Raw genomic sequence first — 16,372 nt, 5'->3', positions numbered from 1 at the left:
TTTGAGTGCGCCTGAGTATGTCCTATTTTTGGGCATTTTTCAGAGTAAGTAAGAGTTAAACTATACATTAACGTACGCATCACTCGGGGTCCGCGATCTACCGCAGAATGATTGCCTGCCTTAATATACTGCTCGCATAACCACAAAAACCCAGCAATAACAACTCATCGCCGTGTCCAGCTAGTTACTCATATATTATTTTATAATATTTAATATTTTATTACGAACTAATAATGTAACATATACCATATGGTACAATTCATATTGGTGTTCAAATCGAATTGTATTATTGATCATTATGCGGGACGGTTGCAACTAACAAGTATCGGTTTTTATATTCTCTACATCGTAATTATTACCCATGTTGTACATAAAACGTGAGATGTAAGTCTGTATGCTATAAACTACGTGCATTAGATTTTGAGAAAAGAACAAATTTAACAATGAAGTTTTAAAACGTTTATTAATTTACAATCTAAACTTTATGCATGAATATTAAATTGTGTAAATCGAAAATCTACAAGGTACAATTGTGTTTGATTTTACTGGCATTGGCTTACATTTTAAATCATTGTAAAGTTCCCAGTTGCTAGTTGCATAGTTTCGCATGCAGTAATGTCCAATACTATGACGCAATCGACTCACCCCGTGCTTGTGTGAACATAGGTATACCCCTTAGTTCATACTTTATATTGTTTAGTGTTATGACTGGAGGTATATCAGCTAAACATACTTGGACCTGCTGAGTAATCTCTGTACTATAATCCTTGTACTATAATCCTTGTCGACTGCATCGTCTGAAGTATAATCAAATAATCATTTATAACTAACAAACTTATAGATGTATAATTAACAGTAACTTTAATATACCTTCCCAATTAAGGAGCTCAATAAACAGATGAATCGATGAAGGAATTGGATCAATACTTTTTAAGCCGTTACATATTTTCCCTCTTTGGTCAAAATGATGACATGTGGAATTTTTGCTTGATACTCTGTTCCGTATATCTTCCTCGAGCGAATTTAAATTACCATTTGCAATATGCATTGTTATATAGGGCACAGGTACTGGACATTTAGTTGTTTTATTACATGTGGATATAGAATATTTGATATTGTCCAATAGTCAATACTGTAGATAATTCAATCAATAATTATCTAAAAACATTTCCAACTGTTGTGTCACATCTCACATACTACCTATGTTGTAAGTATTGTATTACATGCGGTTCGCGTTTATGGGCTTTTCAGTTTGTAATTTTGAATTACTTAATCATACTCCTTATTTTTAATTGTTATTAATCAGTGAATTAACTTAACTTAAATGAAAAATTAATGATCACAGAAAAAAATATTGAAAGCATGAATTATTATTTCTATCATAAATTATTGTTTTGTTTGAGTTGATAAGAAATCAATAGACAAAAAAACTAAATGTGAAACCACGTGATTCATAGGATATGCACAATATTATTTTTATTCTTAGAATCTTGACTTATTTTTAATTTAATTAACGTTCGATTATAATAACTACATTTATAAACGTATGCACAATGAAGTAATATATAATTAATTAATGAATAATAAACTAATATTTTTCTGACAAGTATTTACCACTTAGAGCAGCCATTCAAAGTCCGCTGGCCTGATGGTAAGTTAAAAGCTTATTATTGTTGGAATTATGTAATGTTGTTATTTGCAACTTATAGTTATAATAATAAATACTGAATTTATTATTTCATGTAGTAACGTAACGCCATCTGTATGGGAAAACGAGAGATGTTTGTATACCGTAACCGTGATAACATAACCTGAAAATAATTTGAAAATGTTTAAGACTATCATTTTCAATACGGCCAATACGGCTCATCATTCGTTTCTCATGGCAATTGCTTTTGTTTTATAAAATCTTATATTATTTACAAGAGTATCCTTCGTTATTTGATTACAATTTACGTTTTAAAACACCGTAATACTTGAACCGTTTCCATCCGAATTCATTCAATCATCTAACACCAAATTCTTCACTTACTGAAAACAATGGCTCAGACTGAAGCTGCAAAGAAGGTAAATAAAATATACCTATCGTCCGCATAACCAGTTGAAAATAATCAATACATGATTGGTGATTTAAACAGATGTTGAAAATTTGTATAGATCGTTTTACTCACGTTTTAGCATCTTAATGCGATATTCATGAGACTCGTCCTCGACATGGATAATCATCACTTAAAACTTGTAATAAAAATTCATTACAAATAAGTTTCTTTACAATGTTCATTACAATTACTTGTACATCTTATAAGTTTACTGGTAAACTGAAGATCAATGATTTTTGGTTGCAAGCGTTCTACATTTTAGACATCAAATATTAATTATTTTCGACACTAAATTTTATGTTATTAATAATTTATTTATTTATATTTTTCAGGCTAAAGAATTCCACGAAACACTGAAGGTTGACGTATGTATTGAAACTTTTTTTACTTGTAAGATGAAATATTAATTGTAGGTTTCTGACATTTTTGTCTATATTAATTTTAAAATTAAGTAATTTTTTTGTATTCCAAAAAGCAACAATTTTAGTACACTTTACTCAACTAGTCTTCTATTACTTATTTATTATTAATTTATCGATTATTGGCAAGACAAACATTATGTGTATGTTATGGCATACATCTCAAGTAATAATGGATTAAAGTTGTTTTTATAAAAAATAAATATATCTATAATTATAAGTTTTATGTTTTAACTGTTGAATATTTTTGTAATATCCGCTTATTCAATCAATATTTAATTTTATATTTTATCGTTGAGACTTAATTCAGTGTAATACAATGCTTAAATACTAAATAATAATAAAAAAAATCAATAGGTATTTTAACAATTTTTATTTAAGTTATGTGGTAATAACAATAATTATATTTATCTTTATGTTGTTACTATAATAAATTATTTTGTTTATGTTTAAATTATAGGCAGAGAATCGTATAGTTCAAAAATTTCCTGAGCGAATAATACATTTAAATGAGTTACTCAAAATGCCTGAATTTCGTATTGCTGCAACTGACATAAAATGTAAATTAGAAATCCCCACAATTACTAAAGTAGAAAATAATGTAAACAAGTAAGTTAAAAAAATATGAGTATTGTAAATAGTTATCACTACAAAATTTTGTTTAATTTATTAAGATTTTACTTGCATAGAGAAATAAGTGCTATAAATATAGTATTTGATGTTAGAGTATCAACAATTTAAACAATTTTTTGGTTTTAGTTGCGAGGGAAAAACTCAGGGAAAAAGGCCACGTTTAGATTCAAATTCACATGATACAATTCCAGGACAACTACTCATACCAGCCAATAAAAAAATTGTTGAAGTCATTAAAATTCTTAAACCCAATATCAAACAATTAGCTGAAGACACCAATGCGGTTTGTAAAATAATTTTATTATTTACCTAATTAATTTATCATAATTATTATTTTTATTAATCTTTATTTTCAGTTAAAAATGTGGGTATCATTATTAATACCTAAAATTGAAGATGGCAACAATTTTGGAGTATCTGTGCAAGAAGATACTCTTGCTGAGATACAGCAAGTTGAGGTAGAAGCTACCAATTATCTTGAACAAATGTCCCGCTATTATGCATCTCGTGGAAAACTTATTTCCAAGGTTTGTATTAGTTTTAATATTTTAAATTTTGTACAATGAATCTATAACCGTTGTATTATGTTAAGAAAATGTCAGCGTAGCATTTGTTCTCTCTGTGACAGTCTGACCTGCACGCAACCATGACCATACCTGGGGGGGGGGGAGAGTTCAAACCCTTCGAAATTGTTTGTATTATATAATGTCATGGTAAAATAACTTTCAATATCATACATATAATACATTACCACCAGAATGTGTAATCTTACAACCCCCCCCCCCCCTGAAATTAATTTACAGTTATGGCCCTGCACACAACAGCAAATGTATATTTAGCAAAACCAATCCTGTGTTGTTATGTTTAACATTAGAATGAATTCACCAATTATTATACTTTAAAGAACATAACCATAAGCTATGTGGGCTTGTATACTCTTATTTTTATTTTTATTCAATTTATAAGCATTTGTAATTCAACTTATCATAAAATAGCCAATGTAGGGACACATGTAACGTTCTTAACTTAAAATTTGAAAATAGTTGAATTCACTAATATTTTAAGTAATATAACAGGGTTGTTCTGATAAAAAAAAATTTAACATGTTGTGCATGGGTGAGAGAGAAAACAAATGGTGCACTGAAGTCCTTAATATGAGCTTTAAATTCAAAAAGAAAACTATTTTTGATTTTGGGATTTTTGTAAAATAAAATCTGATCATTTTAAGAACAAAAATAAACTATGTCCATACTTGCATAGGCAATATAATGAATTATATCTCTAATAAAAATTCTATTCTGGTTTATGGCTTCATATTTTACTGGCTATCTTTGTTAAAATTATACTTTCTTTAGATGGAATTACCATTCCCTACAAAATTATATATCTGTATTAGGTCTAATTATAGTCATTAAAAGGACGCATGTTGTCTTCGTCTTACAAATTATTTTGTACTACAGAAAATTGCAGTGCCATTATTCAAGTTCTTAATAATATTGTTTATCATTTTTATACTATTTAATGAGCATTCAAAAAAAAAAGTTATACGTTTATAAAGTTATAGTCTGCAAATAATTGTTAGGGTCTTAAGAATGAATGGCTTAGATGTTTGCTAATCTGATAAATACAATAATACATTTAATAAGTTAAATAGACTTGTCCACAATAGTTGACACTATCTTAAAGATTAATAACTATAATGACTTTTTATAAAATAACAAGATAAATATATTGAGATAATAAACAGGTACATTTTCAATTATCTTGACAATTTTGGGGCAAAATTAAATTAAATTGCTTACACAATACCACAATATTTAATAATATAATACATAATATCTCAGTAAGTATGTTATTAATTGAAATAAAATAAATAACTACCTTGTACAAGAATAACTTTTTTGTATTGATTTGAATATAAATAATATAATACATTTTTTTTGTTTAAATTAATAATAAAAATGTGATATACAATAAGCTAAATGTGTAGTGCAAAAGTCACCCACTATCAAAATTTAATTTGATTAATTAGAATATAGGTAACATGCATTTAAGACGTTAATTGCTTTATTATATTATTTAAATACCTAATAATTACTATAAAATATTCAATGAAAAGTTTGGTTGTAGATATAATTTTTTTTTGTAATTGTACTTATACACATTAATCAGTTCATTAATCAAACTCAAATAAAAGTATGAATTTATAAAATAATACCTTTTTTATTGAAGTCTTTTTAGAATCAGTTGATAGGTAACAATTTATAACAAATTAGTTACATTTTTAATTTTAAATAGAAGAAAAATTAGTAAAAATTTTTGTTATTTAATAATTTAATCACTTTTTAGGTTTGCAAGTACCCATATATTGAAGACTACCGGTGTGCTGTTGAAGAGTTGGATGAGAGACAATACTTATCTATGTCCCTTACCATGCACGAAATCCGTAATCGCTACTCAACATTGCATGATATAGTCATCAAGAACTTTGACAAAATAAAAAAGCCTCGTTCATCAAACACTGACAGTCTATATTAAGTGTAGTAGAACCATACTCAAAACTTTAAAAATTTAAATTTATACCCTTATCATTCCTTTAAAAAAATGTTCAGATTTGTGTCAAAAATATAAGCAACATTTTTAGAGTTAAGAATAAAGTCTTATACGAGATGTTATCTTCAGTTTAACATTAAAGATGTGCAGGGTAATAAGAGTATATCTTTAATGTTTGTAATTTACATTCATCCTATCCTATTAAATTCTAGATTAACGAGAACCTGACAATATAATATGACATAGATGATAATAATAATATTGTAATGATACTTTTTTCTACGCTTCCCTGTTACTACTGTATTGTATTAAGGTTTTTAAAATATTTAAGTTTGTCTACAATTTATTGGTGTAAACAATTTTTACCAGTTTTCTTACATTTGTATACTATTTTTTTTAAAGTTTTATATTAGTAGAGATAGTTGAGATGCTTTATTTTCTGATTAAAATCAAACAAAGATTAGCTTAAAATAAAATATCGTAAATGATTATAAAAAAAAGGTTCCTATAGAATTAATGTATTTAATGTTTTTATTTTGCCAAAATATCTAAACCATTACCACATATATTTCTGTTAACAATAACTGATAAAATCTTAATGTTAGTTTATCTTGTGGGTTAACACTAATTTTTTTTTTATAAAATAAAATTGAAGGTACCATGATTTTTAGCGCATTGTGAATTGTCAAACACAAGTCAGAAACCACATTTTATTCCATTAAATTATAGTAAATTTAGACCTAAAGAATGCTGTTCAAAAAACACACGGGTGCCATTGTTATTAGTTATTATTACCTACACAACTTGTTGGTGAAATAAAATTTACATTTTCTACTTCAGATGACCATACGAATATATTATAAAGTGTAGACATATGATATTAAGTTAATGGTTCATTTAATTAACAAATATTTCTGAATATTCCATAATATTAGTTCAAAAAAGATTTTAATCTGAGAGTGCTTTACAATAACTGTATGACAGTGTGGAAGGTAGATTTTTAGACAACTGAGCGACTAAAGTCATTTAAAACACTTATAATCTGTAATTATAAAAATCATGATATGAAAGCATAATTTAAGTCTTAAAAGAAGTTAGGTGTTCAAATGTTACATTTTAAAATTGTGAATAATATTAATTCCTAACTAAAATATAAACACAAATTGAACTAATTTTCGTTGAAACTTTTGTTGTTTAATTACGTAGACAAAATACTACATACATCATTAAAGTAGGTGGTGTAAGACGCAACTTTTTAAAAAAATGTATGCATTACATAATCAATGTCAGTACTTTGGGCTTCTATTTTGAGTTTATCCAACCAACCAATACTATATTCAATTTACAGTTTAAGCAGCTTTGAGTTGTATGGTTATTGTTATTTTAAATTTTTAAACTAAGTATATAATATTACCAGTATTGCTTATCCATATTTCATTCAACATGCCTTTTCTATGAATTAAATACTAAATAATATTATAACTAATACATTTTAATTTAATTTCATGTTATTATTTTACAATTATAATATTGCATTTAAATTCGTTTCATAATACTCATGTAATCAATTTTCGAATTATCAAAGATAAGACTTGATACCTACATATCTAATACTTATTGACCAGAAAATATAGTTTCAACTTAAAATATTAGATACGTATCGTCGACAAATCGAAGAGAGAACTTTTTTTAAAGGAACTAAATATTTTTGATGGAACAAATTTAACATGTCCACATTGCTATCGTTCTGACGTCTATAAAACTCTTAACACCCACTGCCAATCTTCCATTTTACAATCCTTCAATATCTTTTAGGCTCCACCATGGCACTATTCTCTACGTCAAAAAAATAGTTTGACTAATTATTACTAGTACAGTCGAACTTGGTTAACTCGAAGTTGAAAGGACTGGAGTAAAAGTTCGAGTTATCCAAAAATGAATTTAAAAACAGTACTTTGTATTAATTCCTGTGTTTATTATAGATAAAATATGTAATGTGCAATGAAAATTAGTTACTATGTATTTATATGTATGTATGTATATGTAATTTTAAAAAGGCAGGTAATGTATGTACATATAAACAAAAATGAGGTTATTAAATTATTTAAGAAGTATTTATTTTTGTTTGAGTTTTGCTGTTGATTGCAGCGTTTATAGTGAATCGTTCTATTTTATTCAAAGCTTCGAATTAATGACTAATGAGTAATTAACCTTTATAGATAAATGAGGGAATATTTATACAAATACATATGTATTAATAAAACTCAAATTTTCGAGTTATCCACGAAAATATTAGAGTTAAACAAGATTTTTTTACACTGTTTAAATAGGAAATTCTAGGGACCGGAGTAAAAGTTCGAGGTATCGATGATTTCGAGTTAAAGAAGTTCGAGATAACCAAGTTCGACTGTATAATATACCTATAAGCTGCCCTGGCACTGTGTCTACTATTTTACAAGGTTTTCTAATAAAAAAAAAAGAACGAAATTACTGTGGTAATCATTATATGAAGTTATAATTATACAATATACATATAGGATATAAATATATAATATTATGGTGTTAAGTTTTTTACTAACATTGAGCAAGACTAGTGCTGCAGCGCCGCAGCGGATTGATTTAATGATTTCTACGAAAACTAAATATACTTACAGCCTATATAATTTTATAATCAGACGTACCTAATCACAAACGACCGCGATTTTTTATTACATATTAGATACGTATCAATTATGTTAGCTATTTTCCTATTTGTTGTCACGACAGACGAGAACGTAAAGCCGTGTCGTACCTTTATCTATACACATCTACATCATGCCATCGTGGTACGAATTAAACATAAAATAAAAAACAAAATAGGTATATGCCTACTCGTCTGACGAAATTACAAAATATCCAATACAAACACTTAGCTCTATATTTAGAGAATAAAAAACACGCATACGATATAAGTACACTACGTATACATCTATATATAGCCCCAATATGAGGGAATAGGTTATTTACGTCCTTCGTTTTTTTTTCCCTCGTATTATTATTATTATTATTATAATACACATCTACGCACAGTATGGCGGCCGCCTGCAGTTTATAGGCCTACCGTTTTCATTCGGCCCCCTCGGTGAAAATGCCTCGGGCTGAGAGAAATCGAAATAACCGTTTTCATAAATAAAAACACATAATATTATGAGTACCTATTTTTGTGCGTCGCCGACTGTATTATAATATCACATAGTTATATCCGAAGCACGTTTAAGTCGAGTATCATACACAGCCTGCACATTGGTACCAAAACTCGGCTCGTACAGCTGCCATCACGCCTAACTCCCATCGTAACGCGAAGTCTCGTCGTGAACAGCAAAATAGATTCATTAACTGTCGAGAAATTCGTTAAATAATATCAACTACATTTGGTTTGGTTCTCGAGAATATTTCGCCGAACAGGGCATTTCGTCGCGTGGAAGTCTCAAGTCTTACTGCAACAAAACTGTTACTGTTGCTCCGCGGTATAATTACGGTTGTGCTGCATGGTGGTGCTCTTGCACCCTCTGGTATTATGTAACAAAAGTGTAACATAATACTCGTATGTGTAATACTATTTCATTGAATTGTTTAATTTTTTTTGATAAAGGAAAACGCAACTGAACACATACCTAATAAGACAACGTTGTGTAATAATTTTTTTGTAACTTACCAATCAATTATAGCAGTGCCATTGTCGTAGACTACATAGACTTGGTTTGAACAAAATTTCACTAATAATATTCGATAATATTTATTGAATATAAATATCGTATTTTTATAAGACGTCCATACGGGCCGCACAGTGTTTAAGGTATACAGACTTTGATATCCGTCTGTAGTCTAATATAAAAAGATGGTGTGCGCGAGCAAAGCGATTGGCTCCAAATGTTACTTAATTTGTCTTTATGTGATTATCGAGTCGATGAAAGTCTTGCACCGGCTGACATTTAATGGAATCACGCCAATGCTGTTACTGGACGCTCGTAGAGTCGTAGGTATATTATAAATTATATTATAATATATAAGACCTCTTGATTCATACAAGTTTCTACACGCTCTTTAATTTGTAAATATTTTTTTTTCATAATTTGATACATCATTGCAAAACAATATTTTTTAAATAAAATACATGTTATTTCTTATAGATTATACAATATTTTATCGTTATTGTTGCACAAGCTTTTACTTTTTTGAATGACGATACACAAACATTGTTAGTTCCATATTCCGATACATAATACTCGAATTTCAAAAAAGTTTAGTTAATTGTTGTATGGTTTCGAAAATTTTGCTTTGCCATGAGATCTAAACATTAAAAAAAAAATATCTTTAAAAAATTGAGGACTTTCAAAACAACTAGTGTCGGCAGTCGTTATCATTTTGGAATGGATTACCGCCGCCTATATATATTACATCTACTCGTATGTAGTATCACCCGCAGTACTGCTGCATAGTACTACCGTTTTCATTCTACCTCCTTTGTAAAATTTGTCTCAGGGCTGAGAGGGATCGAAATAATCGTTTTCATCATTAATAAATAATATTATTCAAAAAACGTTTAGAAGAGCCACACACTCGCTTGTAGTTAACTTCATATGCGTATTGTGCATTTGTGATCTTGCTGTATACTCACAGTTCTATAATTAAAAAAAAAAAAATAGGTTTAGGCATGTTCACAGAATTACAGCACAGGTTCACCATATTATTTAGCCGCCTAGGTTTAATAATACGTATGCCTGCTATAGTATATGAAACACCATAATATTATGTTATATAAACGTGCCACATAATATAGTCGGTTGATCGCACAAATTGCAAACCTTCCGTAGCTATAATTATACACTATAAATACTATATATAGGCAGCTACAGCTAATTATAATAATATACATATATTCCTTTTCGAAAAAATCGTAAAAGTATTTAAATAGGCATAATGTCAAATGAGTGTAGGATACTATGTTATTATTGAAGGTAAGAGGTGGATAGAGATACTTATATATATATATATATATATATATATCAATTATTATGTTTATTATACTCGGCTGTCTACGACCTACCTATGTTATTATAATAATTTATTTTACTACCTTCGAAACTTTTATCTATATGTATTATCTATTATATAATATGTACTTAATTATTAATGCCAAAAACATAGTAGGCGCCTTTATATTTTTTTGGACAGTCCGAGGTTTTAATCGACTAAAAACTGTCTTAGGTTAGGCGTGATTTTTGGGGAGCAGCTAAAAACGACAAAATTTGTTCCAAAATCACAAAATATCCAATATAAAATTTAAAAAAATCCGAAATTGTATAGTAAAGTCCAGCATAATTCCTAAATAGTACCTACAGTACATTTCGAGTGCACGTCATCACCTACTCTATTCACTATTATGGCTGCGTGTCAAATGGAATTAGATGAAAAATCATAATTCATTGCACAACTCATAGGAAAAACCAATATTTTCGAGCAGAAGCCGCCTGTCAGCACCGCGGAGGAAATGGACCTATGTAGTGAACCGGCCACGTTCTGGTAAGGATCACGATTCACGACGACGGATAAGCGCGGTGTACTACTGCAACATGTTGGCGAATGTGAACCACCCGAGGAGCAGGAAGATGAGCTCGACAGCGATGAGTATAAAACATGGCATGCAGCAGTCGCAGATGCAGGATCAGGATCAGCATTAAGAGTTTGAAGATCAACTATGAAAGCATATAGGTTATGCTACAAGTGTCTGCAGGGAAACCGTGAGCCCGACCGTGAGCAACGACGAGCCCGTGTTTGTTCTGTGGTTGGGCAAACGGCGGGGCGTACTGGACGAGAAAGGCAGGCTGCAGATCTAGGCACGTGTGCCCGAGTGCGGGTGTCGGATGGTGACACGATCGAGGAGGAACTAACGGAAGTGACGCGGTGAGAGGGGACGGGGTAAGATGCGACGTGGCAGTTCTAAGAAGCGAGACAAGAAATGAAACGATTTCAACATAAGTAAGTTATAACTTATAAGTATATACATACAGTAAAATTAATTAAGATTATTGTGCCATAAAGTGTAGGCCATATCAATGTTAAAGAATCGTTAAAAAAATCAAAATTATTAATTTTGTTCCACAATTTCAGCATACGATTAATAGGCGAGTTTCTAATAGTATGCTCTCCTGATGAATGTTTGAAGTCGTGTCTCGCTTCTTGGAACTGCCACTAAGCTGCTTCTTACCCTTCGATCAGTTTCACCGTCACCTCGTGAAAAGTTCCTCCTGTCACCCATCTCTAGGTTTCACGAGCACGGTACACCTCAATCTGTAGCCGGGCTTTCTAGTCCAAACCTCCCAACCGACCGCCTACCCACAGAACGAACACAATATACCGGGTTTCAGGGACGTGGATAGCATTTCCGTGATTGTGGTCCTTCGGCAAAGGCTGATTTTCTGCAGACTCGTCCTGTAGTTGCTCCTGCTCTTGCGCCTGATCCTGCTCCTTTGGCTGCGCTGCTGTTACTGCTGCATGCCATACTGTTCGCCTCCGAGCACCTCATTATTTTGCTTCTTCGAGAGTACTGCCGGCCGAACAGTAGTCAGCCGTATACGCTGTAGGGTGCCGTCATCGCGGCCTAACGAGAATCCCGCGGCAGGATCGGTCGACGCCCTGGTCCGATAGTTCACCGCGAATCCTCTTGTTGTCTTTCGTGCAATCAGTCTGTAGGACGGCAGGATGAACATAAACTGATTTTCCACCAGCTATTCTGCTCAAATATTAACTGTCCGAATTGTTCCCCTCGAATTGGTTTCCAGCAGTGATCATAGGCCAAAAGCTGTTTCAGACAAATGATTAAACACTAAATAATTTCAATACTTTAGAATTTTAGATTAATTAAGAAAAATATATAGTTTAATTATTTATAGTTAACTAGTTGAGGCTTAACAGTTTAAAAAGAGAGCCCTTAAAAGTAACTGAAAAGATCACTGATCGTTTTAAAGAATACTGTTATGACATTTTACAGTCAAGTATCTATATACGTCATAATTCTTTCGATGAACATTTCTATAAGGTTCCTAGATGGCAGCACATAATTTTATATATACTGAAAATATGATTATAGTGTATCGAAAATAATTTAATATATTGACATAATATCGTATTATACTATAGATAACAAATACATAATTATAAATTATGATCAAACATTTTTAAATATTTTTTCTCTCCCACTGATCAAAATTAACTACATGGGAGGCCACCAAACACGCTGTATAGTTATACATAAAGTCGAGGCACTTATTTAACCACCGCCTATTTTTCACTATTCTATGACACGACTTATAAGTTACCTATTCGCGCCTATTCATCAAACATTTAAATGGATTTATTGCTTAAAAAAATTAAATCGACTTAAACTGACTCCAACTCAAAATTGCTCAGCTCTCGAAGCGATGATAATATAAAACCTTAAGCAAAAACCAAAATAAAGTACTCATTTATACTAGGGTCATCTTCAGAGGGGTCGAAGGGAGAACACCTATCCCAGTCGGACTCCCATCACACTTTGTAGCTTTTAAAAATTATCTTGTATTTTTATAGTGAACTTGTCTGTAGCCGAACTGTTTCTGATTACATAATTATTAGCACAATTGTTTGTAAATGATTAATGCATATTCATGTACTAAAAAATTACTAATAATGAATTAAATGGTTACATTTTAATGCATTTATATTTTATTTTGTTGACTTAATATAACTATGACTAAAATCGTGTATCTATTCTGTACCCTGCAATAGTGCATTGTGTTGTCTTCGTCCAACAAACGCATAACATAGCAAATTGCATGTTCAGAATAATCAATTTTGCTCTGTCGTTTTCAGTATTAGAACAATTCGAGTACTTGACGTCTAATCAGTTTAAAGTTGATAATACTATTGAGGGCCGCGCAAGAGCTTTTTTGTTATTTTACTTTGAAAACAGTTATTGGCATTTTAAAACTATAATTTTTTTTATTTTGAAATACTCATAACTTTCCTTAACATCAAAAGCCGATGCAGGACCCTAAATAATATTCTTACCTTCGAGTTTAACTGTCAGTTATCTACAATGTACATATTAGAAATAACGAGTTAAATGAATTATTTTGAACTTGAAATTTGATATTTTAGTATTTCATACGCTTATTAAGCGTTACTAAGACGGAGACAACACAAATAATTGATACATATTTTATGATAAGAAATTAAACAATAATAATATGGAAAGACTGAGTTTATAGCTTAAACTTTTAATTTTTGCTTCCCTCCCACCGCTACAGATGGTCCTATGGTCCTATATGGACTCCCTTGCTTTGTTCGCGAATCAAACTTTTTGACGAGACGGTGGGCGTTAATTAAAGAAATAATAACAATAATAACAACAACAACCTGATTTCGATTTCACTTCCAGCGTGGTACACAAATCACAATACAAATTAAAACGCTGCCCCGAGTGGCCGAGTGAGACCAAGTTCGTTAATTCGACGAATATAATATGTACACTATACACACTATATGTACGAGCGTGTATTATACCACCGATCACAATAATAATAATAAAAGTATCGTATTATATGAGCGACCTCCACTTACACAAAATATGATATATGTAGGTGTATGATATCGATACCTGCAAGTCCAATGTCAATGCATTCTCCCGATCCCTCGGGGCTAGGAAAATATACATTTGCGCTACTTATACCGCACCATATAGCCTCCGAGCTACGAAAACACTATACCCACCTGTGCCTCATGACGACGATAACAAATAATATCAATATATTATTGGGTAGAGCATAATGATATTATATATAGTAATCGGTAATTAGTAGGGCACAATGGCCGCGCGCCCCGAAGAAACGCAACTCAATCACAGCAGAAAACCTATTTGTGTGCCATCCGACACTAATATGTTATCCAGACAGAGTCTGTGACCGAATTACCCGAGGGACCTGTCGCACAATAATAATGTAATATTACAATGAGTTATACAGTAGCCAGCTGAGACCGCGGTGGAGCCCGCCGTTGCCCCGGGTCCTTCGAACCAGCGGCATTATTCGAATAATAACACATTAATGCCGACTTTGAACTACGTAGGTGGCAGGTACACGCGTTTTGATATGCATCCCCTACGATTCAGACCGAAATCCATGAATATAAATCAAACAACTAACAAAGACGTCCTAAGATGGATCGCGGCCCGGGGGAGGTGTTTAACCCCCCATATGTGATTTTTTGATGTGAAATGGTTGGCAGCGTGCAGGTTATTTGTATGGTAAGTAATTTTTTAACTCAGCAGCTGAGACAAAACTCAAATGACCATAATATTATTATTTTATAAATTATACATTGTATTGAAAACATCACTAAAAACAAAAATAATATAGTAGGTATGCCTATTTAGGATTTAATTAGAAATAATATGAAAAAATAATATTCAGAGCTTTTATATATACACCACAAGTCCACAAATAGATACCCATTATACATATTATGCAATAGTTACTTACAACGTTGATTTATACTATTTATGTACCTTCATTTAGGTACATCTGTTGCAAATTAGCCATAGACATATTGTTTTCAAAACTGCATTTTAATAACATGTTTTTTAATTCTTTGTATTAGTACTTACTAAATCACGATTTTTCAATGTATATTTTTAATGTTTATAATCAAGAAAAAATTTTTTTTTTAAATATGAAAAATTCGTTAGGTTAAAAGGTGCTTGAGAAATAAATGCGTCTTACGAACGAATTCAAAACCATTTTCGCCATGAAATACCGTACAACATGTAATATTGTGTACCAAGTTGGTGAGAAAAAATAAAACAAGTCGGCATTTTGATCCATATCAAAAAAAATTTCGCCGACATTTTCATGTAGCTCCTACAATCCCCCTATATTTGTTGTTTTCGGGACGGCACTGGCTATTATACAGATATTATTATGTAATATACAATAACAGTGTGTGTTTTGTCGGTTGCGTGTACACGTCATTCATTTCTGGAACGGTGGGTGATCTCCGAACGTATATATAGGTCCCTCTATATTGTGTATGTATAAATATAAATTACACGATGTAGGTATTGTGAAGTGTGTGTCTCGTGTATCAGATATATGCGCCGACAAAGGACGTTGCAGATCCAAATGTGTATAATACCTAATAGCATATACCCATCATATATTATAGGTACCCACATGCATGCTATATAGGTACCCGCCATATTATGATTACACGACCTCCGAAGGTCCGTCTACGTTGGTTCAGCGGATTCGCGGCACATTGTTTAATATACGACGATGTATCGTCCTCCAGCATTTTCACGTTATTATATTATTATTATTACGAGAAACTGAGAAATTATTTGGGTAGTATTATATATCATTATCATGCCGCTCATATAATATTATTATTATTCCGAACTGTGCGTCCTATTGTGTATATAAATACATCGTCTATACACGAAGTTCGGTTAGGTTAGTGAATATGACCTAGAATATGTGTAGGTACATGTATACGATTGCGCACCCTTGGTCGGTTTTGTACAAAACATTTGCCGATGTATTGCGTAAAAAGTTTTTTTAGCAACAAAATAGATCATCACATGCACAAATAATA

At 31.2% G+C, this 16,372-nt stretch overlaps 1 protein-coding gene across 2 annotated transcripts; it reads left to right on the top strand.

The window, feature by feature from the left end:
* Positions 1 to 1,850: 1,850 nt before the first annotated feature.
* On the top strand, positions 1,851 to 6,366 carry LOC111035636 (proteasome activator complex subunit 3). 2 transcript variants are annotated; one of them, XM_022317334.1, is made up of 6 exons: positions 1,851 to 2,067; positions 2,432 to 2,464; positions 2,979 to 3,127; positions 3,278 to 3,434; positions 3,508 to 3,678; positions 5,501 to 5,867. In XM_022317334.1, exons 1-6 carry the CDS (start codon positions 2,041 to 2,043, stop codon positions 5,687 to 5,689), a joined length of 726 nt encoding a protein of 241 aa, XP_022173026.1. In that variant the 5' UTR covers positions 1,851 to 2,040; the 3' UTR covers positions 5,690 to 5,867. The 2 variants fall into 2 exon arrangements, with proteins under 2 accessions (XP_022173026.1, XP_022173025.1); XM_022317333.1 differs by lacking the exon at positions 1,851 to 2,067 and adding an exon at positions 2,160 to 2,238 and having other exon boundaries at positions 5,501 to 6,366.
* The last annotated feature ends 10,006 nt before the right edge of the window (positions 6,367 to 16,372 follow it).

Source organism: Myzus persicae, unplaced genomic scaffold, assembly GCF_001856785.1.
Source record: "Myzus persicae strain clone G006 unplaced genomic scaffold, MPER_G0061.0, whole genome shotgun sequence".
NCBI classification, from domain to species: Eukaryota; Metazoa; Arthropoda; class Insecta; order Hemiptera; family Aphididae; genus Myzus; species Myzus persicae.
This window is presented reverse-complemented; position numbering and strand designations above follow the sequence as displayed.

What these genes read in the sequence shown, in the direction of transcription:
- LOC111035636 (XM_022317333.1), top strand. Translation starts at nt 2,197, where the DNA reads ATGAGACTCGTCCTCGACATGGATAATCATCACTTAAAACTT. An exon ending in ACGAAACACTGAAGGTTGAC is followed by an intron (nt 2,465 to 2,978) that starts GTATGTATTGAA and finishes TTTAAATTATAG; the next exon opens with GCAGAGAATCGTATAGTTCA. An exon ending in GTGGAAAACTTATTTCCAAG is followed by an intron (nt 3,679 to 5,500) that starts GTTTGTATTAGT and finishes ATCACTTTTTAG; the next exon opens with GTTTGCAAGTACCCATATAT.